We start from the raw sequence: 25,452 nt of genomic DNA, 5'->3' as shown, positions 1-25,452 counted from the left end.
AAAATTTTTCATTTTCAGAAGGTATGAAGGAGAAAAAGCACCCCAAAATCTGTGCCCCAATTTCTCCCGAGTACGGCAATGCCTCACATGTGACCAAAAAATACCAGTTGGGTGCATGGCAGGACTCAGAACGGAAGGAGTGATTTTTGGATTTTGCAGCACAGATTTTGGTGGAATGAATGGTGGGTGCTATGTTGCACCAATACAGTGAAACCCACCCACAAGTCACCCCATTTTGCAAAGTACACCCCTCAGGGAATTCATCTAGGGGTATAGTGTACATTTCAAACCCCCAGGGGTTTCACCAATTTTGATACAAGTGGGCAGTGAAAATGAAAAATTACATTTTTTTACACAAAAATGCAGTTCTGGCTCAAAATTTTTCATTTTCAGAAGGTATGAAGGAGACAAAGCACCCCAAAATCTGTGCCCCAATTTCTCCCGAGTACGGCAATGCCTCACATGTGACCAAAAAATACCAGTTGGGTGCATGGCAGGACTCAGAAGGGAAGGAGTGATTTTTGGATTTTGCAGCTCAGATTCTGGTGGAATTTTGGTGGGTGCTATGTTGCATTAGCAAGACCCCCCAAGCACCAATACAGTGGAACCCCCCCACAAGTGACCCCATTTTGCAAACTACACCCCTCAGGGAATTCATCTAGGGGTATAGTGTACATTTCAAACCCCCAGGGGTTTCACCAATTTTGATACAAGTGGGCAGTGAACATGAAAAATTACATTTTTTACACAAAAATGCAGTTCTGGCTCAAAATTTTTCATTTTCAGAAGGTATGAAGGAGAAAAAGCACCCCAAAATCTGTGCCCCAATTTCTCCCGAGTACGGCAATGCCTCACATGTGACCAAAAAATACCAGTTGGGTGCATGGCAGGACTCAAAAGGGAAGGAGTGATTTTTGGATTTTGCAGCTCAGATTCTGGTGGAATTTTGGTGGGTGCTATGTCGCATTAGCAAGACCCCCCAAGCACCAATACAGTGGAACCCCCCCACAAGTGACCCCATTTTGCAAACTACACCCCTCAGGGAATTCATCTAGGGGTATAGTGTACATTTCAAACCCCCAGGGGTTTCACCAATTTTGATACAAGTGGGCAGTGAACATGAAAAATTACATTTTTTACACAAAAATGCAGTTCTGGCTCAAAATTTTTCATTTTCAGAAGGTATGAAGGAGAAAAAGCACCCCAAAATCTGTGCCCCAATTTCTCCCGAGTACGGCAATGCCTCACATGTGACCAAAAAATACCAGTTGGGTGCATGGCAGGACTCAGAAGGGAAGGAGTGATTTTTGGATTTTGCAGCACAGATTCTGGTGGAATGAATGGTGGGTGCTATGTTGCACCAATACAGTGGAACCCCCCCACAAGTCACCCAATTTTGCAAACTACACCCCTCAGGGAATTCATCTAGGGGTATAGTGTACATTTCAAACCCCCAGGGGTTTCACCAATTTTGATACAAGTGGGCAGTGAAAATGAAAAATTACATTTTTTTACACAAAAATGCAGTTCTGGCTCAAAATTTTTCATTTTCAGAAGGAATGAAGGAGACAAAGCACCCCAAAATCTGTGCCCCAATTTCTCCCGAGTACGGCAATGCCTCATGTGTGACCAAAAAGTGGCAGGACTCAGAAGGGAAGGAGTGATATTTGGATTTTGCAGCACAAATTCTGGTGGAATGATGGTGGGTGCTATGTCGCATTAGCAAGACCCCCAAAGCACCAATACAGTGGAACCCCCCCACAAGTGACCCCATTTTGCAAACTACACCCCTCAGGGAATTCATCTAGGGGTATAGTGTACATTTCAAACCCCCAGGGGTTTCACCAATTTTGATACAAGTGGGCAGTGAACATGAAAAATTACATTTTTTTACACAAAAATGCAGTTCTGGCTCAAAATTTTTCATTTTCACAAGGAATGAAGGAGACAAAGCACCCCAAAATCTGTGCCCCAATTTCTCCCGAGTACGGCAATGCCTCACATGTGACCAAAAAATACCAGTTGGGTGCATGGCAGGACTCAGAAGGGAAGGAGTGATTTTTGGATTTTGCGGCTCAGATTCTGGTGGAATGAATGGTGGGTGCTATGTGGCATTAGCAAGACCCCCGAAGCACGGTGAAATTATGAACCTAATATTCCATAGATGTGTGGTATATTTTAAAACACTCCTTTATACATAGGCCGGGTTTGTCGGGGCAAGTGTCACACTGGAAAATAGTTTGCTTTCTTATTCCCTTTTTATAGCAAACTTTGCACCTTTTTTGTGTCCTGCCCTTTTTTCCAGTGGAGGGGATTTCATCAGGAAAATGCTGCCCTGGTACAATACGGGGGCCAGTACTAGAAGTACTGGGGCCCTCTGCCTGCTGGTTCCCAAATATTAGGCCCTTTATGACTTCCTCTTGAAAGTGCATAAATGTCCCCCTCTGGCCGGTAGAACGGAATAGCACGTAAGCGTTATACAGTGCCATCTGGATGATATACACGGCCACCTTCTTGTACCAGATTTTTGTTTTCCGCAGGGCACTGTACGGCTTCAGTACCTGATCTGAAAGATCCACTCCGCCCATGTACCTATTGTAATCCAGGATACAATTAGGTTTTGAGGTGTGGGTACTGGTACCTCGTACAGGGACGGAGGTGGTACTGTCTCCGTGAATTGTTGTCAGTATAAGGACATCCCTCTTGTCCTTATATTTGACCAACAACATATTTTCGTTGCATATTCCCCTGCTTTCACCCCTTCTCATTACTTGGGCAATGTGCGTTTTTGGGAGGCCTCTTTGGTTCTTGCGCACAGTACCGCAAGCTGCTGTACCTCTTGAACCAAGGGCCTTAAACAGGGGGATGCTGGTGTAAAAGTTATCCACATAGAGGTGATAACCTTTATCCAGGAAGGGGTGCACTAAATCCCAGACAATTTTCCCACTAACACCTACGAGGGAGGGGGGGCATTCTGGCGGTTCAATTCTTGAATCCTTCCCTTCATAAACCCTAAACCTGTGGGTGTACCCTGAGGTGCTTTCACACAGTTTATACATTTTTATGCCATACCTTGCCCTCTTACTGGGAAGGTACTGGCGGAATTTAACCCTTCCTTTAAAATGTATAAGGGACTCGTCGATACAAATAAATTTTTCAGGGATGTACACCTCTTCAAATTTGGCACTGAAATGATCAATGACCGGCCTGACTTTGAATAGCCGGTCAAAGGTGGGATCATCTCTGGGTGGGCACTGTGCATTATCGGTGTAATGTATAAATTTAAGAATTGTCTCAAATCGAGTCCGGGTCATGGCCATACGGTAAAATGGAGTACTGTACAGAACATCTGTACTCCAATATTGCCTAATTTCTGGCTTTTTTACTATGCCCATATGAAACACCAGACCCCAAAACGTCATCATCTCTACTGCATCTACAGGGGTCCACCTAGCAAATGATGACGTGGGGTTTTGAGCAATAAACTGCTGGGCATATAAATTAGTTTGGTCCACCATTAAATTTATAAAATCATCAGAGAAAAATAATTTGAAAAAGTCAATTTCTCTGAGACCTGTGGAATCAAATTGGATTCCTGGCATGGCCAAAAACTCAGGAACCTGGGGCTCAAAATTGTCTGGTGGTGGGGTCCATACGAGATCAATTATTGGGGGGGGGGTCTCAGCTGCTCTACGGGGGCGTCTTTGAGGGGGTCCCTCATCACCAGAGGAGGAAGAGGAGCTTAAGGCGAATCCTTCAAATTCCCCGCTTGCATCACTGGCTGTGTCAGAGTCAGAAGCAAGCATGGCATATGCCTCCTCCACTGAATACATTCTCCTGGATGACTGGGAGGACATTTGGGAGGACATTTGGGAGGACATTTGGGATGCCATTTTTATTTTTGTGTTACTGGTAGTGAAATGTTTCAACACGTGTATAGTGTAGGGGGGGGTACAAACTTTATTTCAATCCGGGGGGTATGTAGTGTGTAGTGTGTATGTGGTGCAGAAAAAAAAAATACTTTATACCAATAAAAAAAAAAAAATGAAGGGGTTAAAAATAAAAAATTTAAGGGGTTAAAAAAAAAAAAAAAGGTCCTGCGCCAAAAATTGAGCACAGATGTTGGTCAGTAACGTCTGTCACTGAACAGCGCTCAAAGGCAACAGGAATTTGATCAAAAAAAAAAAAAAATCGATCAACCCTGTGCCGAAAAAGATGATCAGTGATGTACGTCACTGATCAGCGCACAGGGCCACAGGACACCCACAAAATCACAGTGTGTGTAAAAAAAAAATTATAAAAATACCCCACAGCACACACACAAAAAAAAAAGGTGATCAGTGATGCGACACTGATTACCAGTGAGGTGCAGCAGGTGCACAACCTTTGGTGCAACTGACAGGTATATATAAAAAAAAAAAAACCTCTGTACCCCCAAAAAAGTTGCTGATCACCTCAGATATAGTGATCAGCACAAAAGGCGGGGGCAGCAGACACAAAATTTAGCACTCTCTATCACTCTCTGTCACTATCTCTCTCTATCTCTCTATCTCTCACTATCTATCACTCTATGACACTGCAGCAGCAGCACTGACAGGTATATCTATATATAAAAAAAAAACCTGCGCCCCCAAAAAGTTGCTGATCAGTTAATTTATACTGATCAGCACAAAAGGAGGGGGCAGCAGTCAGTTATATAAAAAATATATAGCACAATCTGTCACTATCTCTCTCTATCTCTCTCTCTCTATCTCTCTCTATCTCTCTATAACTATCACACTGCAGCAGCACAAAATATAGCACTCTGTCACTAGGCCTCTCTATCTATCTCTCTCTCTCTATCTCTCTCTCTCTATCTATAACTATATCACACTGCAGCAGCACAAAATATAGCACTCTCTGACACTATCTCTCTCTCTATCTCTCTCTCTCTATCTCTCTATAACTATCACACTGCAGCAGCACAAAATATAGCACTCTGTCACTAGGCCTCTCTATCTATCTCTCTCTCTCTATCTCTCTCTCTCTATCTATAACTATATCACACTGCAGCAGCACAAAATATAGCACTCTCTGACACTATCTCTCTCTCTATCTCTCTCTATCTCTCTCTATCTCTCTCTATCTCTCTCTATCTCTCTCTATCTCTCTATCTCTCTCTATCTCTCTCTCTATCTAGCTAGTACACTGCAGCAGCACAATTTCACAGGAAGGCACAAGTAGCAACAGGATCCAGGAAGCAGTGATGAAGCAGCGATCAGGTAAGTATGGAGCAAGTATGGAGCAAGGTTCTGGTCAGTATGGCGGCAGGGGGGTACGGTGACCGCACTGCACGCTATTCCAGACCGGAATGGCGTCTGCAGTGCAGTCACCGTTAGTTTAAATCCCCCTCCTTGGCTGTGATTGGTCCGTCGGTCCGACGGACCAATCACGGCCTTTGGGGGCGGGCGGGGTGAGGTGGGGTGACACCAGTGTCACCCTTACACCCCGCGGTGATTGGTGCTGTACTTTACAGCACCAATCACCTCTGATCCCGTGTCACCGGCGAACGTTATTCGCCGGTGACACAGGAAAACGCTGTAATTGGCTGTTCACACTGAACAGCCAATCACAGCGATCGCCGACGGGGGGGCGGCATCGCAGCCCCCCCTGGGCATGCACGGACATGTCTGCTGTCAGGGACAGCAGACATGTTGAAACTGTCACCGCGTCTATAGACGCGGTGACAGTTTAAATCCATGACGTACATTTACGCCATGTGTCGGGAAGTGCTTCCCGACCATGACGTAAATGTACGTCAAATGTCGGGAAGGGGTTAAGGAACAACAATTACCGTGAAGAGGAAGCAGAGACCACGATCGGATAAGAAGCCCTCCAAGCACTTGTGTATGCATTCTGGCTAGATCACATATATCTCTCGGGATCTCGGGTTAAGGCTTTTAAAGCAAAGGGGTGTGGGGAAAAACTTGATGTCATTGGGTAAAGGAAAGGGGCTTGGGCAACTCTTCATCGGCTCTCAGCTTCACGGGGATGTCTTCCTGTTCGTCCGAGCCATGCGGTTCTTTGACTGAGGTTAAGGAGAAAACCGGCTATTACTGGATCATAGTTTATTGTTCCTTTGTCTTGTGTCTTCACATGTTGACTCAGGGGATAACACAGATTAGATCTCTCTAAGGTCATGTATAATGATTGTTTCACTATACTGACCTTTGCGACTGTTGACGGCAATTGTAGCAAGTAATCTCAAGGGGTTTCACACAAACATAAAGAATCTAAATGCCATTAAGAATTACCCATTAATGTTTCACGTCCGACCTTGGTAGTTACGTTTAAGCTACTAAGACGCAAATGGCGTACTGGAATTGCGCAGAGGGCGGTCATAATACCTTAATGGGTTAGAGATGCAATTTCAACTTCCACAGGGGCGTGCAAGCTCATGCCCCATCCTCCGGCTGGCTATGGCGTGGGTGGTGGACGGCAGGATGGAAGCCACTCAGATGAGTAGAATTCACTACAGAGAAAATCCACATTTAATCAATTTATTTAAATATCACAGCACAAGGAGACGTCCTGGAGGAGATTGTTTCACCATATTCCTGCCAGACCAATACGCAATCCACCCAGGCCTAGGAGAGGCCTTTCTCTGGTACGCTTATTTGTTATTCATCTTCCTGTCTTATATGCAATATGCGGATTGTGAATTTTCTTCTGTTCATTTGAAAATGAAGTGAGAACATCTGAGGGATATACAGTCCTGGTATAGAACTCTTGGGAAGTAACAAAAACTCCCAGAGGTCATTCTATCTATTATTCAGGACATTTACTGTGATATACACATAGTCCCAATTAGGCGCGCTGGTGCCACAGTATATTGATTTTAGACTTTGATATTGTGGTAGCAGGTGATTATCACAGGCTTTCAGCTGCACCTGTTTGAAGCGCATAATCCCAACACTATTACCTGGTGTGATGGTGTCTATGAGCAGGGATCAATGATGATGTATTTAAAAAAGGTCCATTGAGGACTGAGAATGATTTTATGATGTTTCTGTGACTTACAGTACTGGTATGATTTATTTATTTATTTATTTACAGTCTATATAACGCAGAAAAATCCATTGTGTTTTACAATTGTAGACTGGGATTTAACAAACGGTAACAACAGACCGACTTGGAGGTAGGAGGGCCCTTCTGCAAGCTTACAATCTATAGGGACCTAGGAGGGAAACACAAGGACAGGCACCAGTAATAACATAGCTTGTAGGTCCAGAAGGGAAGCTATATAATACATAAGTGCCTCGGAGGGTTACGCGTGTAGAACTTAAATATGATAGGCTTGCCTGAAGAGGTGAGTTTTCAGGGAACGCCTGAAAGTTTGGAGGCTAGTGGAGAGTCTTATTGTGCGTGGAAGGGCATTCCATAGGATGGGAGCAGCCCGATGAAAGTCCTGTAATAGTGAATGGGAGCTAGTGATCCGCTCAGATGAGAGACGCAGATCTTGTGCAGAGCGGAGTGGTCGAGATGGGAGATATTTTGTGATAAGTAGAGAGATATAAGCTGGTGCAGTATGGGTAATAGCTTTATATGCGAGTAGAAGTGTTTTATATGATACCTGTTGTACTTGCTGTACTTCTGGAATCACTATTAAAAATTGTTAGATAGAATACAGGCTGTTACTCTCCTGTATTCTAGTAAGATTTAGAGAAAAGTGGTTTTGGGCTACCCCATGATATTAACACAGGTCCAACATTGTTACAACAGTGAAAAAACCCATGTCGACCTTGCGACCTGTTGACCTAACCCATGTTGACCTAACACATTTGTCGACCTAAACCCATTTCGACCTTGTCCCATGTCGACCTTCACCCATGTCGACCTAGAACCCTGTCGACCTAGTTTGCCTGTCGACCCAACGTTGTTGACCTAATGACTGTTGACCTAAGTTTGGTCAACAATACGATCCACACCCATGAGAACTTCAGTGTGTTGCAATAGGCACACATCAAAATGCACACACGTTATCCTAACATATTTCGGAATGTTTTACCTCATTCACACTGGAGCCTTTTTCTGGATACAAGTCAGGTAACTAACACTCAAACATAAATCCGTTCAACGGAATTGATTTATTTTTGAGCACTCCTTGTTAGTTATCGGACTTTTATCTATGTTCTAGTATATTGTTGAATGCCCCAAGTGTTGAGATGGAATCTTATTGTATTTCCACAAAAGATGAAGATTTTAAGTTAATAGACATTATATATATATATATATATATATATATATATATATATATATATATATATATATATATATATATATAGCGTTGGTGATCAAATAAATGAAGACCGGAGGCAGCACTCTCAATAAATCAAAAGCAAACTTGTATTCAAATCATGTGAAAAAACATCACAGTGAAAACGATGTCAGCAAACGTGTGTCGACCGTTTCGAGGCTTGCGCCCCTTCCTCAGGACAGCTGACTGTACAACAAAGCTTCAACAGCAAACGGTGAAGTGCATGTATAGGTTTTAAAATATATGCATTACAAGATGATGTCTTACGTCAGAGAGCCGAAAAGAACTGCTGAAGACTTGTACTCCATATATGTAATTATTATAAATTAGATAGTTAGCATATTTCCTTATATGTAACATCCCCTTTTTGAATGTACCCATATCTAGACGTTTAATCAGGTATATAATTGTACCATGTGACCAGAGCTGAGCTGAGTGCCAGGGCTGGGCTGACTGAGACCTGACAGCTGAAGCTGAGATGGGCTGAAGCTGATTTCCCAGCGTAAACCATGATAGAAACTACATCAAGAAAAAAGGAAAGGAAGTGGCGCTGGTATTGATGAAATAATCAAACAAATATTTACATTAAATATTAGTTTGATTAAATATTTGTTTGATTATTTCATCAATACCAGCGCCACTTCCTTTCCTTTTTTCTTGGTTACTTTGGGGCTGACTACCCCTTTATTAAGTGGCAGCTCTTGGCAAAGCACCCGTGGTAGCGCCTGTCCGTGCATCCTGGGGAGCACATTGCTATCCTTAGAAACTACATCAGCCCAGTTCCCCATGCCTCCATGTTGCTGTCTGTCTGAATAAACCATGTTGCATAATTCGTATTTTGGGAAAATGGAGTCAGATCTCTATTCATTTTTTCCAATTTTCACAAGTTAATTATTATTATTATTATTATTATTATTATTATTATTATTATTATTATTACTACTACTACTATCGTAGTCAGTGTTTGCTAGTGGCTGTAAACTTGATTACTTAATATTTTGCACCTGATTTTATTTGAGAGTGCCATTATTCTGGATGACTGAAAGGGTTTGCTTACATAAGCAATAAATGTTTCACGGTACACAGTATACACGTGCCGCAGTGTTCTGATTGGTGGCCACTGAGGCACGTGCTTGCTAAAAGCTGTGCACAGGACCCCTCCCCACCCTAAGGACCAATCATAATGATACTTAGCCTTAAACCTGCCTGGGGAAATAACCTATTCAATGGAGACAAATGCATCATAATCGGTTCAGTGGTTTCGGAGATGTTCACAATCAGACAACTAACAAATATATGTTTTTATTGAACAGATGTATAGATGTAGATGTTTCTGCTATGTATCACATATGTTTATTGTAAAACAGGCTATAATATCACAGAGGGCTCATGTAGATACATCATGACTCAGAGACATCAGTACAGATTAGGGATCATACAATTGTCTATCTTTGTTGGAGATAAATGCATTTCTCTTCCGTTGTAACTAAGAGCTGGAAATATGTTTATCTAGAATTATTTTATGTTTTACATGAAAAGTTGATACATAGAATGTACTGGTAATATAAACATATTATTGTTATTATAATCTTCATTATTGTTATTCCATAATTATGCTACTTGTACAATACAGTATCACTTATGTTAGTTATGTTATTTATATATAAATGCATGGTCTGATGAGTTTGGTGTGGAAGAACATGACTGACTTCAACCCCATCGAGCACCTCTGCGATGAACTGGAATGGAGGATTGTGAGCCCCCGGCCTTCTTCTCCAACATCAGCGCCTGACCACATAAGTGGCCTACAGAATGAATGGGCACAAATCCTACAGTTAAGCCCCGTACACACGGGGGAGATATATAGCTCAGTTTCTCCTTTTCATCAGCGACCAGAGATGGTCGCTGATGAAAAGGAACCTCAGCCGGCAAGCTCCTGCGACCATCGATTAGAATGGGGCACACTCCCCATCACTGAATGAGTTATCGCCGGGGCACACTCCCATCACTGGCAATATGGTCGCCATACCCAATCATCTCCTAACTGGTATGTTACAGGTTGGGTTTGAAAAATGACAGGTAGGAGCTGATTGCCCGCTTTTTTTTATCACTCTTCACTTTTTTCAAAACTTAATACATCTAGCCCAATAAGAGGTGCATTCACTTGGCTTCTCAATAATTGACTGGGTTTAGATATATATTTCAGCCATATATCCAACATCAAGATTTCTGTCCTTAATTCGATCTTTTGTCGATAGCTTGAGGTATCTTGAGAAAGGTCCAAGTAATGACCAAAACATTGATGTTGGATTTGTATATGAAATATGAATAAATTCAGCTGATTATTGAGAAGGCAAGTGAGTGTACAGTACCTCTTATTCACTAAAAAGTTAGACAAATACCATGACGACATAAAATGTTACAGTAAAGTATATAACTATTTTGACTGTAGGTTGTTCTTCTCCAGCATTATTTTTATGGAGTTTAGTTCAGGCTTTATAAGCAGAATATAGATCTTTGGGGAAAATATACAGCCCAGAACCCCAGCACATGAGGCCAATATAGCGAATATCTCCACAGCCACCGCGTCTTTCCCTTTGGTGCTCAGATAGGCGGGGATCATTGCAACCCAGACACTGCAGAACACCAGCATGCTGAAGGTGATGTATTTGGCCTCATTAAAGCTGTCCGGTAATGCCTTCACTATGAAAGCCAGAACAAAGCTCACAGCGGCCAGGATCCCCATGTAACCCAACATAGAGTAAAACCCAATCACTGACCCCTCATTGCACTGAATGATGATCTTTTCTTGGTAGGAGTGATGGTCATACTCCTGGTAGGGAGGAGACACAGACAGCCAGACACCACAGATCAGAGCTTGGACAGAGGAGCACACAATGACCACATAATTAGACACTTTGTGAGTGACCCACTTCCTCCAGGGACTGCCGGGTTTGGTGGCTTTGAAAGCAATGCAGACAGTGACAGTCTTGGCCAGTACAGAAGAGACAGCTGTGGAGAAGAAGATCCCAAATGACGTCTGTCTCATCCTGCAGGTTATATCCACCGGCCGGCCAAGGAACAAGAACACACAGAAGAAGCTCAGCAAGATGGAGACCAGGAGAATGATGCTCACAGCCCGGTTATTGGCTTTCACAATTGGGGTGTTCCAGTAATAAATAAAGTTCCCCAATATAAATAATGTTACGGCAGAGAAAGATAAAGCTGTTACTGAAGATATTAGCACCACAGTGTCCTGCTCATACGAGAGGAAGTCGTACGTCTTGGGAACACATCTCACTCTTCTCTCATCCGACCACTCGTCCTCAGGACAACTATGGCAGATCTCACTGTCTGAAATAAAAGAACAAATATATTTATTTATTAACAGTTTCTTATATAGAACACACATATCCGCAGCACTGTCCAGAGAATATTTGAACATTCACATCAGTCCCTGCCCCAGAGGAGCTTACAATCTATATTCCCTACCGCATTTACATGCACACAGACATTCTTGGGTTCCTCCTGAGGAAGTCCTAAAGGGATGAAACGCGTTGAGGGGACACAGTTCCAGACCATGCAAAGTAACATCAGATAAGCCTCACTTTTCTCTTTTTATTGTACGAGTTTTTATTGTTTGCAGTGTGTATTAAAAGTGTTAAACTATATTACACTAGTCGGCCTCTCTATTCCTTCTCCTTCCTATCATATATTGGGATGACGGTGAGAATCACCAGAGGAGAAAAATAGTAGAGAAGAATTGCTTTCGGAGGAAGCCAGAGAGTACCCTGTGGGAACATTTGAAATTACGCTCATAAAAAGTGGTGAAAGGCCACTGAATACGGTACACCTTTTGACTTTGGGGTGCCTACTTTTCTTTACGTTTGGTGAAGGGAAACTAGAACCTTTAATACTACACTAGGAGGCGCCCTTCTCATCCTTTTTTTACAGATCTTGCATACGGGGTTCCAAGAAACAGGAACACATAGGAGAAGGAGCTGCCACCCCGGGATAAGAGAGGGTGAGTGTTTTTACGTTGGAAAACACCGGACAGTGTACATTTAAGAACATTCTGAATCCAGGAAGTGGGGAGATAAACAGCGCTAGTACCACTACAATCTATATATATATATATATATATATATATATATATATATATATATATATATATATACAGGCAGGCATCTAATGCGGCACTCTGGACAACTTGTGAAGAAATTACTGGACACAAAGCTCCATTCGTATCAACGTTTCAATTGTATTTTTCACAATTTTCGTCAGGATAACAAAAAAGAGAGACATGCTTACCTTATATCCCTAAGAACCCACACGCCCCAAGTGGACGCCAGCCCACAGGCGCACGGTCCCGCCGTGCAGTGCGCGACATCACCGGCTGCGCCGCCGTCGCACAGCGTCTTCGATTGACAGGTTGCCATGGCAAAGACGGGAAATTTTGAAGGGACAGCACTAAGTGTTGCCCTTCTAGAGCGCTTAATTAGCTTTGCTTTTCTTAATGGAGCAGCTGCTTGGGTGAGGATGGTCAAGAAGTGAGGAGGCAAGAAGGTTCAATTAAAATGTACCAGACTCAAATGTAATGTAGATTTAGAAAAATCCATCTTTAATTTATCCTCAAGAAAATTGAATACAGAGGAAACTATATTATTAACGAAAGACCTGAAATTTGCCCCCACCACTCCATCAAATATTTTTAACCTATTTGTCAAATTAAATAGATTCGTCCGCACATTGTGCAGACAATAATATTTCGCAAATAAGAATGTTAAAGATAGAGATTCACATCTTTTTAGATTCAGATGACGATAGAGCTCTGATCACATTGAATGAATTACTTGAGGAAAATAATCCCACTGAAAATGAAAGAAGGAAAGTATTTAACATCAATAAATCCCCAATTAGAAATAAATCTGAATTTTTCCCAATAAAGAATAAAGGCACTCATATTGAAAGTTTCTACAGAACAACTCTCGAGGATTTTAAAGCCCTGTGTGGCAAACCTGACTCTAGAGCTAAATACAGAGAAAATCTCACCAAAAAAGAAAAAAACGCCATAGACACCCTCATGAAAGATCACTCAATTGTCTGCAGACAAGCAGACAAAGGGGGTGGACTAGTTATACAGAACAGGAGTGACTATGTTCAAGAAGCTATGAGGCAATTAGGGAATGAAAACATCTACAAATCTCTAACATCCGACCCTACAATGGTTTATTAAAAAAAATTGAAACAGTTACTACTAACAGCCTTTGAGGCCAAAATAATTTCCAAAGATGAATTTCAATTCTTATTTGTGGATCACCCAATTACCCCAGTGTATTATCACCTCCCCAAAATCCATAAATCACTCATGTCACCTCCTGGACGTCCAATTATTTCTGGTGTTGGTTCTCTTTCTTCTAATTTATCCCATTATGTTGACACATATTTACAACCACGGGTGTTTTCACTGAGATCACACATCAAGGATACAACACATTTTTTTAAATATTCTGCAATATACAATGGAAGGACACTTATGCCTTCCTGACGTTAGATGTAGAAAGCCTATATTCAAACATCCCCCATGAGTTGGGTATAAAAGCAATTGACAATAGACTTCATGAAGATGGTGACCTTAGTGAAAATCACATTAATTTTATTTTGGATTCAATCACTTTCATTCATAAACATAATTACTTCACATTTTCTGATAAATATTACTTACAGGTGATGGGGACGGCCATGGGGACCAGATACGCGCCAAGCTACGCCAACCTCTACATGGGGGAGATCGAGGACCACTTCGTGTGGGGGGGGGGGCGGCTGGGACGCGAGACTGGTCCTCTATGGCCGTTATATAGATGATTTATTTATTATTTGGGATGGTGATATCACTTCGGCACTTTCATTTGTCACTCATTTGAATTCAAATTCTTATAATTTGAAGTTTACATACAATTACAACCAAATAAGTATGGATTTTCTAGATATCAGTCTAAGAATAGAAGAAGGTGTGATTGTGACATCAAATTTCTGTAAGGAGGTCAATACAAACGCATACCTCCATTTCAATAGCGCGCATCATCCATCATGGATCAAGAATATACCTAAGGGTCAGATGTTGAGATTACGTCACAATTGCTCTTCTTTAAACACATTTGATGAACAGGCCTCACGCCTCAGTGACTCCTTCATTGCAAGAGGTTACCCAGAGGGCCTAGTGAAAGGCTCATGGGAACAAGTACGTGAGCTTGAGAGAGAGAGTTTACTGAAAATAAAATCAAGACCAACAGCCCCCAAACACAGGAGTGAGATGTTTCCCTTCATTTCAATGTTCAATAGTCAATACAGGGACATCAAGAAAATTGTACAAAATAATTTCCCCATTTTAAAAAATGATAATACACTTAGAGGACTCTTACCGACTCAACCATCTTTCATTTTTAGAAAAAATAAGTCACTAAAGACCCTATTAGCGCCTAGCACACTCAGAGATCCTAAAACACAAACTGAACCAAAATTAATAAACTGGCTCCCACCAATACCTAAGGGTTGTTTTAAATGTGGTAGACGTTCTTGCATTACATGTAAACATATACAAAACAAAACTACAAAGATGACCATAGCGGGAGAAGCCAAGCCCATTGAAATTAGAGGATTTATAAATTGCAACACGGATCATGTAATTTATTTACTAACGTGTGGTTGTGGCCTAAAATATGTAGGCAGAACAACCCGCGCTTTGAGAACTCTCGAGCACAGAAGGAATATTCTGAATAAGAATCTGCTACATAGTGTCTCACGACACTATAGTGAAATACATGGGGGTGATCCAGGATGTCTAAGCCTTATTGGACTAGAACATGTAAAAGTATCAAAGAGAGGAGGCAACAGATACCGGATCTTGTGCAACGAAGAGATATATTGGATTTTCAAATTTGGCTCCCTGTTCCCGATTGGTCTTAATGAGGCATTAGAACTAAATGTAGTACTTTAAAAATATTGCTGGATATATATGAGAACCATATGGGGTGAAAAACTGTGTATATATGGGATTAGTGTCAGTATAGATATATGTAATCACCCTTGAACATCTGGTTTTGATTAGAGATGTGCGGCGGCCACTTTTTCGGGTTTTGGTTTTGGTTTTGGATCTGGATCTCCCTTCGTGTTTTGGATCTGGATTGGTTATGGCAAAACCACCCTTGCGGGTTTTGGTTTTGGTTTTGGATCTGGATTTATTTGGAAAAATGCTAAAAATTGCTAAAATAATAGTTTTCAGGCCTGTTTTTGCCCCTAAAGTGTTATTAAGCTCAATAACATTAGTTTCCACTCATTTCTAGACAATTTTGATCACTTCACAGCTCAAAAAATCGTTTTCATTTACTGTAGTAGGGCCATAAGGTTATCCCGATGTAGCTGGATGACTAAGCTAGGCGACAGCAGTGGGCATCACATACATGTGGACCTTACACTTCCAACCTGGCACATGTCGGAAGCAGAGCAGCACTACAGGGGCAGACATTGTGGCAGTTTAATAACCCCCCCCCCTTGTAGCTGCACTCCTCTTTTAGAACCTCCACACCATTAGCAAGAGAAGAGAACATTTGATTAGTTTAATATCTAACAAGACCCCTATCTGGCGTGAGGTCACGTGGTTTGTGAAGATACCTCCTTATCAAACTTGATCAGACAGGCTAGGCGTACGTTTTCCATTTACTCCCTCACCACTTCACCACATTACATGTGTTCCTCCCGAAGGCACGCACTTGGTCTAGTACACTGACCATCAGCAGCTGTTGGGACTACTTCTTCCCAAACATTTATCAATCCATCCATACTATCCCAAAAGGAGGATATACTCTGGATGTCACTGATGACATCTATTCTTCCCCAATAGAGAAGGACCGATCTTCGTTCAAAGCTATACTAGTAGCTGCGCTCCTCTGGTAGAAGATCCAATCAAGTACCAAAACCCCTGTTTGGCTTGATTGAGCACTCTTCCTCATGTTCAGCCAAGGAGCAGTGGGCGTTTCGTGCAGCACTTATTTAGTCGTCACACAGGACAGGACACAGGATATATGTCGTGAGTGACTTGTGACACTGGACAATGGATAAGAAGATATAGGCCGTCACACTGGACACAGCCCCTTGTATTAATGCTGCCCCTGTACACAGTGTACTACTCAGCAGCACTGCAGCCCCTGTGTGTGAGCACTGCAGCACTGAGTTAGTTAGTTAAATCACAAAAAAAACACAGGGTTCAGGGCTAAATAAAATAAATCACAACACAGGGCTTAGGGCTAAATAAATCACATCAGGGCACGGGCCACAGGACAGCCCCTGGACAGTGGACACTGCAGCCCCTGCATGTGAGCACTGCAGCACGACACAGGATATATGTCGTCACACTGGACACAGGATATATGTCGTCACACTGGACACAGGATATGTCGTCAGTCGTCACACAGGACAGGACACAGGATATATGTCGTGAGTGACTTATGACACTGGACAATGGATAAGATATAGGCCGTCACACTGGACACAGCCCCTTGTATTAATGCTGCCAGTGGCGGAACTCCCGGAGGCAATGGAGTCATCTGCCGCCGGGCGCCAGCCTTAAAGGGGGCACCGGCTCCATTGCCCCCCGAAGTTCCACCCAGAGTTGCTGCCCGGCGGTACCCTTATTTTATGCAGCGGAGGCTGAGGCGCACGATCTGACAGGGAATCCGCAGGCACTCGCTGCGAGGCGAGCTGTACGGGAAGAACTTGAAGGAGGCAGTCATCGGCCAGGTCCGCAGTACCTCCCTTCTGCGGCTGTCTGCCGCTAGTCAGAAGTCGGGCCACCTGTCAGACTGCTTGAGGGAGCGGAGGAGGAGAGTAGCGGCGCCGGTCCCAGCTGAGGGGGGTGTGGCCTAGCGTCTCCTAGACCCGGCAGTGTTTTCTGGGCTGTTATCACCAGCTGCTGCTGCGCGCCTACAGCTGAGGAAGTTGTCTCTACTCTCTACCTCCCTGAGGACACCTTTGCGGCATGGACCGTAGACCTCCGCCCCTGGTACTGTGAGTACAGCTCAGATGCCAACTCAAGTTACCATTTCTAATGCAGCCTAATAACTCTCTAAACACTCCTCCCTCGCAGCCTAACTATACACCCCCACCCCCACAGTCTACCTATACACCTCCCCGCAGCCCAAATATACACCCCCACTCCTGCAGCCTAACTATACACCCCCACCATCTACCTATACACCCCCCCCCCCCGCAGCCCATATATACACCCCCACTCCTGCAGCCTAACTATACACATACACACACACACACCCCTGCAGCCTATAACCCTAACCACAAACACACACACTGCAGACTATAATCCTAACCACGCACACACATCCCGCAGCTTATAACCCTTATCATACACACACACCCCCTGCAGCTGTCCTTTGGCACACACTGTTCTCATTTTTAGAATGGGGAAGAAGCATATTTTTGTACCTGGGCCCACAACTCTCCAGTTCCACCTCTGTCTCTAGCTAGCTATCTGGGGGGGGGGGGGGGGCACCAACTTTTTTCTTGCCTCCGGGCGACATGGACAAACTTACGCCACTGAATGCTGCCCCTGTACACAGTGTACTACTCAGCAGCACTGCAGCCCCTGTGTGTGAGCACTGCAGCACTGAGTTAGTTAGTTAAATCACAAAAAAAACACAGGGTTCAGGGCTAAATAAAATAAATCACAACACAGGGCTTAGGGCTAAATAAATCACATCAGGGCACGGGCCACAGGACAGCCCCTGGACAGTGGACACTGCAGCCCCTGCGTGTGAGCACTGCAGCACGACACAGGATATATGTCGTCACACTGGACACAGGATATATGTCGTCACACTGGACACAGGATATGTCGTCAGTCGTCACACAGGACAGGACACAGGATATATGTCGTGAGTGACTTGTGACACTGGACAATGGATAAGATATAGGCCGTCACACTGGACACAGCCCCTTGTATTAATGCTGCCCCTGTACACAGTGTACTACTCAGCAGCACTGCAGCCCCTGTGTGTGAGCACTGCAGCACTGAGTTAGTTAAATCACAAAAAAACACAGGGTTCAGGGCTAAATAAAATAAATCACAACACAGGGCTTAGGGCTAAATAAATCACATCAGGGCACGGGCCACAGGACAGCCCCTGGACAGTGGACACTGCAGCCCCTGCGTGTGAGCACTGCAGCACCTAGTTAGTTAAATCACACTACAGGGCTCAGGCCACAAGTCTACAACACAGGGCAGTGAGGGCAGGTCACGGAGCACAGCACAGCACGGAGCACATGGCACGGAGCACAGCACAGGGCAGTGAGGGCAGGTCATGGAGCACAGCACAGCACGGAGCACATGGCACGGAGCACAGCACAGGGCAGTGAGGGCACAGGTCAGGTCACGGAGCACATGGCACAGAGCACAGCACGGAGCACACAGAGCTTCCCAACCACCCTCTTCCCTCTCCAAGATCGGAGTGAAGATGGCGGGCGCGCGTGCGTCTTTTATAAGATCCCGCTCCCGCGAGAATCCGACAGCGCGATGATGACGTTCGGCCTCGTTATTGGTCCGGAATTCAGGCGGGAACACCCGAGCCGGCTCGGATCTGGCCCGGATCCCCGATATTCGGATCTGTCGGATATCGGGGATCCAGACCAGCTCATCTCTAGTTTTGATCCATTTCATGGATTACATCCAGCCTTATAAAGATCGCCATTTGATCCATCTCTCTCCTTTTCTCTATGAGTATATAGACAGCAAGTACAAACCGGATTTGTGGGCTGTTTAGTGCATTCAGACTTAGTCATATATTTGTTTTTGTTTGTTAGCTCTCTCGCTCCGCCATGTGGGTCAGAGAGCCATGTGTCTAAATACATCACATGGTGATCTGTGACCCACTTGTGGCGGGGGCGATGGAGGAAACAAATAAAAACAATAATTAAATACACCTCTGATTTTTATTTATTTTTTCAATTATTTATTTTTTCAATTTTTTATTTATTCATTTTTTATGTATTAATTTTATATTTATTATTATTTTCACTTTATATTCATTTCTATTCAATTATTCATTAATTTATTTATGCATTTTTATTTATTTATTTATATTTGCATTTTCATTCAGCTAACTATTAATGAATGAATATATATTTTATTGATTAATGTACAAAATAGATAGTCATCTGATAGAGAGGTGGCACAGTAATAGAAAATACAACTGAACTGATATGAAGTCTGACACTGTCTTACAACGGTTGCCTAGGTTACCAAAATGTATTAATTTCCACCAATAATAATCTCTATCAATAACGTCTCTATGAATCTACATGCATTTTATGGACTTCCTGTAGAGTCTGTTGTTAAGAAAGCTTCATTTGGGAAGTTCTTGATAACTCTACAAATGAGATCAGATAACATAACACGATCATGTCACCCCTAACGATACTGAAAGAACTCTGGGTAATGTAGTTTATTTATATGTCCCAATACATATTCCCATTAGATGAACGTTTCTCCAACTTTAGGTCACTTCCGGTGACACAAGATGATCCTGGGACTGGTAGTTCATATAACGGAACACTCATGTTCTAATTCAGACCACGAGAAGCATCCAATATAGGGTACTGTCACCATTGAGATTACAGTTTTTGATACATGCAGATAGTACAGTAGATCTGTTGATTTATGACCGTGAAGCCCGCAGTGTGCGGGTTGCTAGTTCCGTTTACTGGGTTATGGCAATGTGCGGAACGTCATTTCCGGTTAAAGCTGTATGGTCCAAATAGGACATTTTGTTCAGAGACATTGTTCCTGGGGGAAGGGTTTAAAGGATGAACCTCTGGGTCCCCATTCAGACTAGCTAAATACTTAAACGCTACATTGTATTGTTAATAGTAGCGGATGTATAACCAAGATAAATAATTATCAGTAAAAAGGAGCGCTACTTCTAGATGAAAGGTAAATAATCATCCAGATATATTAAGCTTAGAATATATCTCTCACACTTAAGAAGCGCTGATTGGCCACTTCTGGAACATGTGACCATATGGGCATAACCTGTAACCCCGGAAGTAAATCTTTGAAATGAAGTATATATGAAGGATAGTCTTTCCCCTCTGTTGGATCCTTACCAGTTTGCATATCGTAAGAATAGGAGCACGGAGGGTGCTATCTCCTTGTTATTGCATTCAGTGCTGTCTCATTTGGATAAATACAACACATATGCTAGACTATTGTTTGTGGACTTTAGTTCCGCGTTCAATACGGTGATTCCGGCGAAGTTGGTTATCAAACTATCTGAACTAGGAATTAATGGTTTTATGTGTAACTGGATTATGGATTTTCTGTCTGACAGACCGCAAGTGGTCAGATCAGGAACCAATAGTTGGGCCACTATTATACTAAACACAGGGGTACCGCAGGGCTGTGTGTTAAGTCCATTTTTATATTCTGTTTTTACCTCTGATTGTAAGCCGGTTCATCCAACAAACACTATCATCAAGTTTGCTGATGATACGACACTGGTAGGTCTCATCAGCGAGAATGATGAAACAGCTTACAGAGAAGAGATACAATCTCTTGCTGCTTGGTGCTGTGGTAACAACTTGTTACTTAATATCAGCAAAACAAAAGAGATTATTGTTGATTTTAGAAGGGAGAAAAGTAAACAGGTTGTTCCTATCCAGATAGATGGGATGGAGGTTGAAAGGTTTCCGTGTTTTAAATTTCTAGGCACATTAATTTCAGAGGACCTCTCTTGGTCAACGAATACAAAGAGTTTAGTGAAGAAGGCTCACAAGCGCCTTTTCTTCTTAAGGGTGTTAAAAAGACATCAGTTGTCATCAAGTATTCTGGTGAACTTTTATCGATGTGCCATAGAGAGTATTCTGACCAACTGTGTTACAGTATGGTATGGAAATTGCACAGTTGCAGACCGAAAGATGCTTCAGAGGGTTGTTAAAACGGCCCAGTGGATTGTAGGGACCTCACTTCCAACGGTGGAAGCTATTCAGCGGAAACGCTGTAAGCGCCGTGCAAATAATATTATAAAGGATCTGACTCACCCAGCGCAGGGTCTATTCACACTTTTGCCTTCTGGTAGGCGTTTCAGGTGTTTTAAAAATAGGACAAGCAGACTGAGGAATAGTTTTTTTTCCTACAGCAGTTATAGCTTTAAATTCTAGGTAGTGTGTGTGCTGATTGTATTATTGTTTTTATGTACTGTGATTAAGTTTGTCGCCGCCATACACTGATACGGAAGATGTTAAAACTTAATTTTGTTGCCCTATCATGGGGTAATAATAATAAAGTGAATCTCATCTCATCTCATCTCATATAATCATGTTTAATCTCATGTACATGAATTCTTTTTTAGTATTGTACAGTGAAAATTTGTATGTAAGGTCTGTCTCCGTTAGAGTTTTGGAATTTTGTGTTTTTATTCAATAGAGGTTAGAGTGAACCAATAATTTATGCTAATGAACCACAAAGGATCTTGGGTATAAATACAAGCCCAGAACACCATGCAGGACACCTTGATAAAGCTGGCGTAGCCCAGTGAAACGCGTTGGTGGTACTGTGTTGCTACAGATCTGGGGAGACATCCAATTTTACACCTGCTTATTACTCTGACCACCGGGTCCCCATAATTTGGAAGTCATCGGCTCATCTTCCTGTCCATTTGGATACAAATTCACCACGAGGTTGTAGGTCAGGCTTACTACAAACAGCCACTCCCTCGTTTGGTACACAGGAGTACTCATTGCCGCACTATTCGGACTCCACTCACCTTTGGGACTTTTATAGTGTGGACAGTGCAGGTCACATTGAAACCCTCATTTGGACTCATCTCCCCACATGAGATCTGGCTACAAAGCCAATTTATTGGTATAATTTGTTTATTGTTGTGTGTTTTTATGTCATTGTGCACTTTTTATATGTACATTTTGTTATTTTGCACTAAGGTGCAATCTAAGTATTTAATGAGTATCAACTTTTATTATTAAAATACATCAATTTAAGTGGTATTTACTCATTAAATAAGAGCGCTGCTAATTCTTTGTGTATAAACTTTGCCATGGCAAAGACGCCAGCTACGTCTGACGTGTCCCCGGCTCCACACGCAGCAGGCGGGTAACCATGGAGACCATGGAAGCGGCATCTGGAAGTGTTAAAAACATAGTGAATTACCTCATTTAGTACATAGTAGGAACAGTAGGTGAAGCAGAATATTGAATTAGTCAGCAATTAGGAAGTACACAGTTATTCTAATAAAAGCTGTATAACACAGATATTATAAAAGACAAACAACAAGGAGATTGTGTCACAACATATCAAATAGTATTATGATGCAGCAACTAATGAAAAACAAGTCATACCATCGTAAATGATATAGTTCATGGATACTGAGGAATATAAGAAAGTCATATTTTACTGGAAACAAGAAAGAGTGATATTTTCATTTAAACCCAACGGGGCAATCACTTCTAAATGGTGTATCCAGGTTGCCTCGCGGCGGAGCAATGCTGCCCCTCTATCCCCACCTCTTAGAGAGGGGGCTATCCCATCTTTTATTCTATAACGTATGGAGTGTAAATTATGACCAGCTTCAAGGAAATGACGCGCCACAGGCTGCTCACTGGTGCCATTTGTTTAAAAAAACAAACCATTTGTTTTGGTTAAAAAAAAAACTAAAACTCTTTCCAATAAATTCCCTTGGGTCAATCAATACCATGCCCAATCTGATCTGATACTCAAAAACACCAGGAAATCATGGCCATTAGTACAGTCTGACAAGGACCTGGGTCTCAGTCAGACTCAGATTATGCCTTGTTATTCTAGACCCAATAATTTACGCGATTTATTGGTACGGGCTGATATAACCCAGAAAAAGAAGAAAACCCAGAAAACCCAGAAAAAGAAGAAGGGACTTGATCCCAAAAACTTCTTATCTAATAAGCGCCCTGGATGTTTTAAATGTCCCTGCACCACCTGTAAATACACCTGTGATTCCTTTACACATAATGGTTCTAAGTACCTGATTAAGGAGCATTTGTTGTTGATGTTGTTTATCAGATTATCTATCCATGCGGTCTTGCCTATATTGTCAAGACCGTATGTAAATTCAAGGAAAGAATGACGGCCCACAGGTCTGCCATTAGGGCGGCCATCACAAATGGCACCAGTGACCAGCCTGTGGCGCGTCATTTCCTTGAAGTTGGTCATAATTTACACTCCATACGTTATAGAATAATAGATGGGATAGCCCCCTCTCTAAGAGGTGGGGATAGAGGGGCAGCATTGCTCCGCCGCGAGGCAACCTGGATACACCATTTAAAAGTGATTGCCCCGTTGGGTTTAAATGAAAATATCACTCTTTCTTGTTTCCAGTAAAATATGACTTTCTTATATTCCTCAGTATCCATGAACTATATCATTTACGATGGTACGACTTGTTTTTCATTAGTTGCTGCATCATAATACTATTTGATATGTTGTGACACAATCTCCTTGTTGTTTGTCTTTTATAATATCTGTGTTATACAGCTTTTATTAGAATAACTGTGTACTTCCTAATTGCTGACTAATTCGATATTCTGCTTCACCTACTGTTCCTACTATGTACTAAATGAGGTGATTCACTATGTTTTTAACACTTCCAGATGCCGCTTCCATGGTCTCCATGGTTACCCGCCTGCTGCGTGTGGAGCCGGGGACACGTCAGACGTAGCTGGCATCTTTGCCATGGCAACCTGTCAATCGAAGACGCTGTGCGACGGCGGCGCAGCCGGTGATGTCACGCACTGCACGTCGGGACCGTGCGCCTGGGGGCGGGCGTCCACTCGGGGCGTTTGGGTTCTTAGGGATATAAGGTAAGCATGTCTCTCTTTTTTGTTATCCTGATGAAAATTGTGAAAAATACAATTGAAACGTTGATACGAACGGAGCTTTGTGTCCAGTAATTTCTTCACAAGTTGTCCAGAGTTGTATATAACCTGCCTGTTTTTCCTCTACTATTGTGAGTGGATGTGGGGCACCGGACCAAGCTACTTGTTTTCATCCCAGTGCCGGGTCATTTTATCAAGTATATATATGACTGTCAATCACTACCACTGTTTAGCTACAAGCGCAGTACAAATATTAAACAACGAATCACTTATTCTGACATTTGCCCATCGAGCAACATCAATCGAACATGGCTCAACAGATCACCTGGGGCCTATAAATGCACTGGTTGTGCCAACTGTTCGTTTTTAGCTACAGGATCACACTTTCTCCATCCGACCACAAAAACACAGCACTAGATTTTTCATCGTCTTAATTGTGAATCGAAGTTCATTATCTATGCCATTACCTGCCCCTGCTGTAAGATCTACGTGGGGAAAACCATAAGAATGGTAAAGGAACGAATTGCGATGCATAGATCTTCGATTAAAAAGGCTCTCATCAGTGTTGACTCCAACACACCCCCAGTGGCTCGTCATTTTTTTACCGCCGGGCACTCACTACGGGACTTTACCTTTATGCTGGTAGATCATATACCACCATTGAGGAGGGGTGGAGACCGACATAAATTGCTCCTACAGAGAGAGTGCCAATGGATACGGAAACTTAATGCATTATCGCCACTGGGTCTTAATGAAGAATGTTCTTTATCTGTCTACCTATAACATCTTTGGACATATAGTAAGCCATATTACATATGTCTACATCTTTGTCACTGAGCATCTTTTTTGAGATCGTCCATTGAGTCAGATTTGTGATCTCACTGGATCACATTATCCTGTTGATGGTATCTTTAGAATCTAGTATTTTTTGTGTGTATAAGGTCATTGAACGCTGTATAAAGTTTTGTATATTTATTGTTGCTCACAATATATTAGAGATCTCTGACGATCAATGGGCCATGTCCCAATTATGATCTGCCCTTAAGTTCCTATCAAGATTCTTCCTCATCTATTGCCATCCCCTGTCTCTGTCTAATGCGGGGTACACACCAGGACGACCCGCTCACGATGCACATCGTGAGCGGGTCGTCAGTGTCTCGTCCGACCCGCTCACGATGACGCGGGAGGGCACGACCCGCTCACGATGTGCACCGTGAGCGGGTCCGATC

The 25,452-nt window shown here is 42.7% G+C and overlaps 1 protein-coding gene across 1 annotated transcript in view; it reads right to left on the bottom strand.

The window, feature by feature from the left end:
* Positions 1 to 10,733: 10,733 nt before the first annotated feature.
* The window catches only part of LOC146060347 (vomeronasal type-2 receptor 26-like), a 35,181-nt gene continuing 20,462 nt past the window's right edge, over positions 10,734 to 25,452 (bottom strand). The window contains exon 5 of the mRNA XM_083173890.1: positions 10,734 to 11,650. Within this exon, the coding sequence (XP_083030016.1) occupies positions 10,734 to 11,650 (917 nt within the window). The remainder of the gene's footprint in view (positions 11,651 to 25,452) is intronic.

Source organism: Crinia signifera, chromosome 1, assembly GCF_055691185.1.
Source record: "Crinia signifera chromosome 1, ASM5569118v1, whole genome shotgun sequence".
In the NCBI taxonomy this organism is placed as follows: Eukaryota; Metazoa; Chordata; class Amphibia; order Anura; family Myobatrachidae; genus Crinia; species Crinia signifera.
Note: the sequence above shows the minus strand (reverse complement) of the source record. Positions and strands in the feature narration are given on the sequence as shown.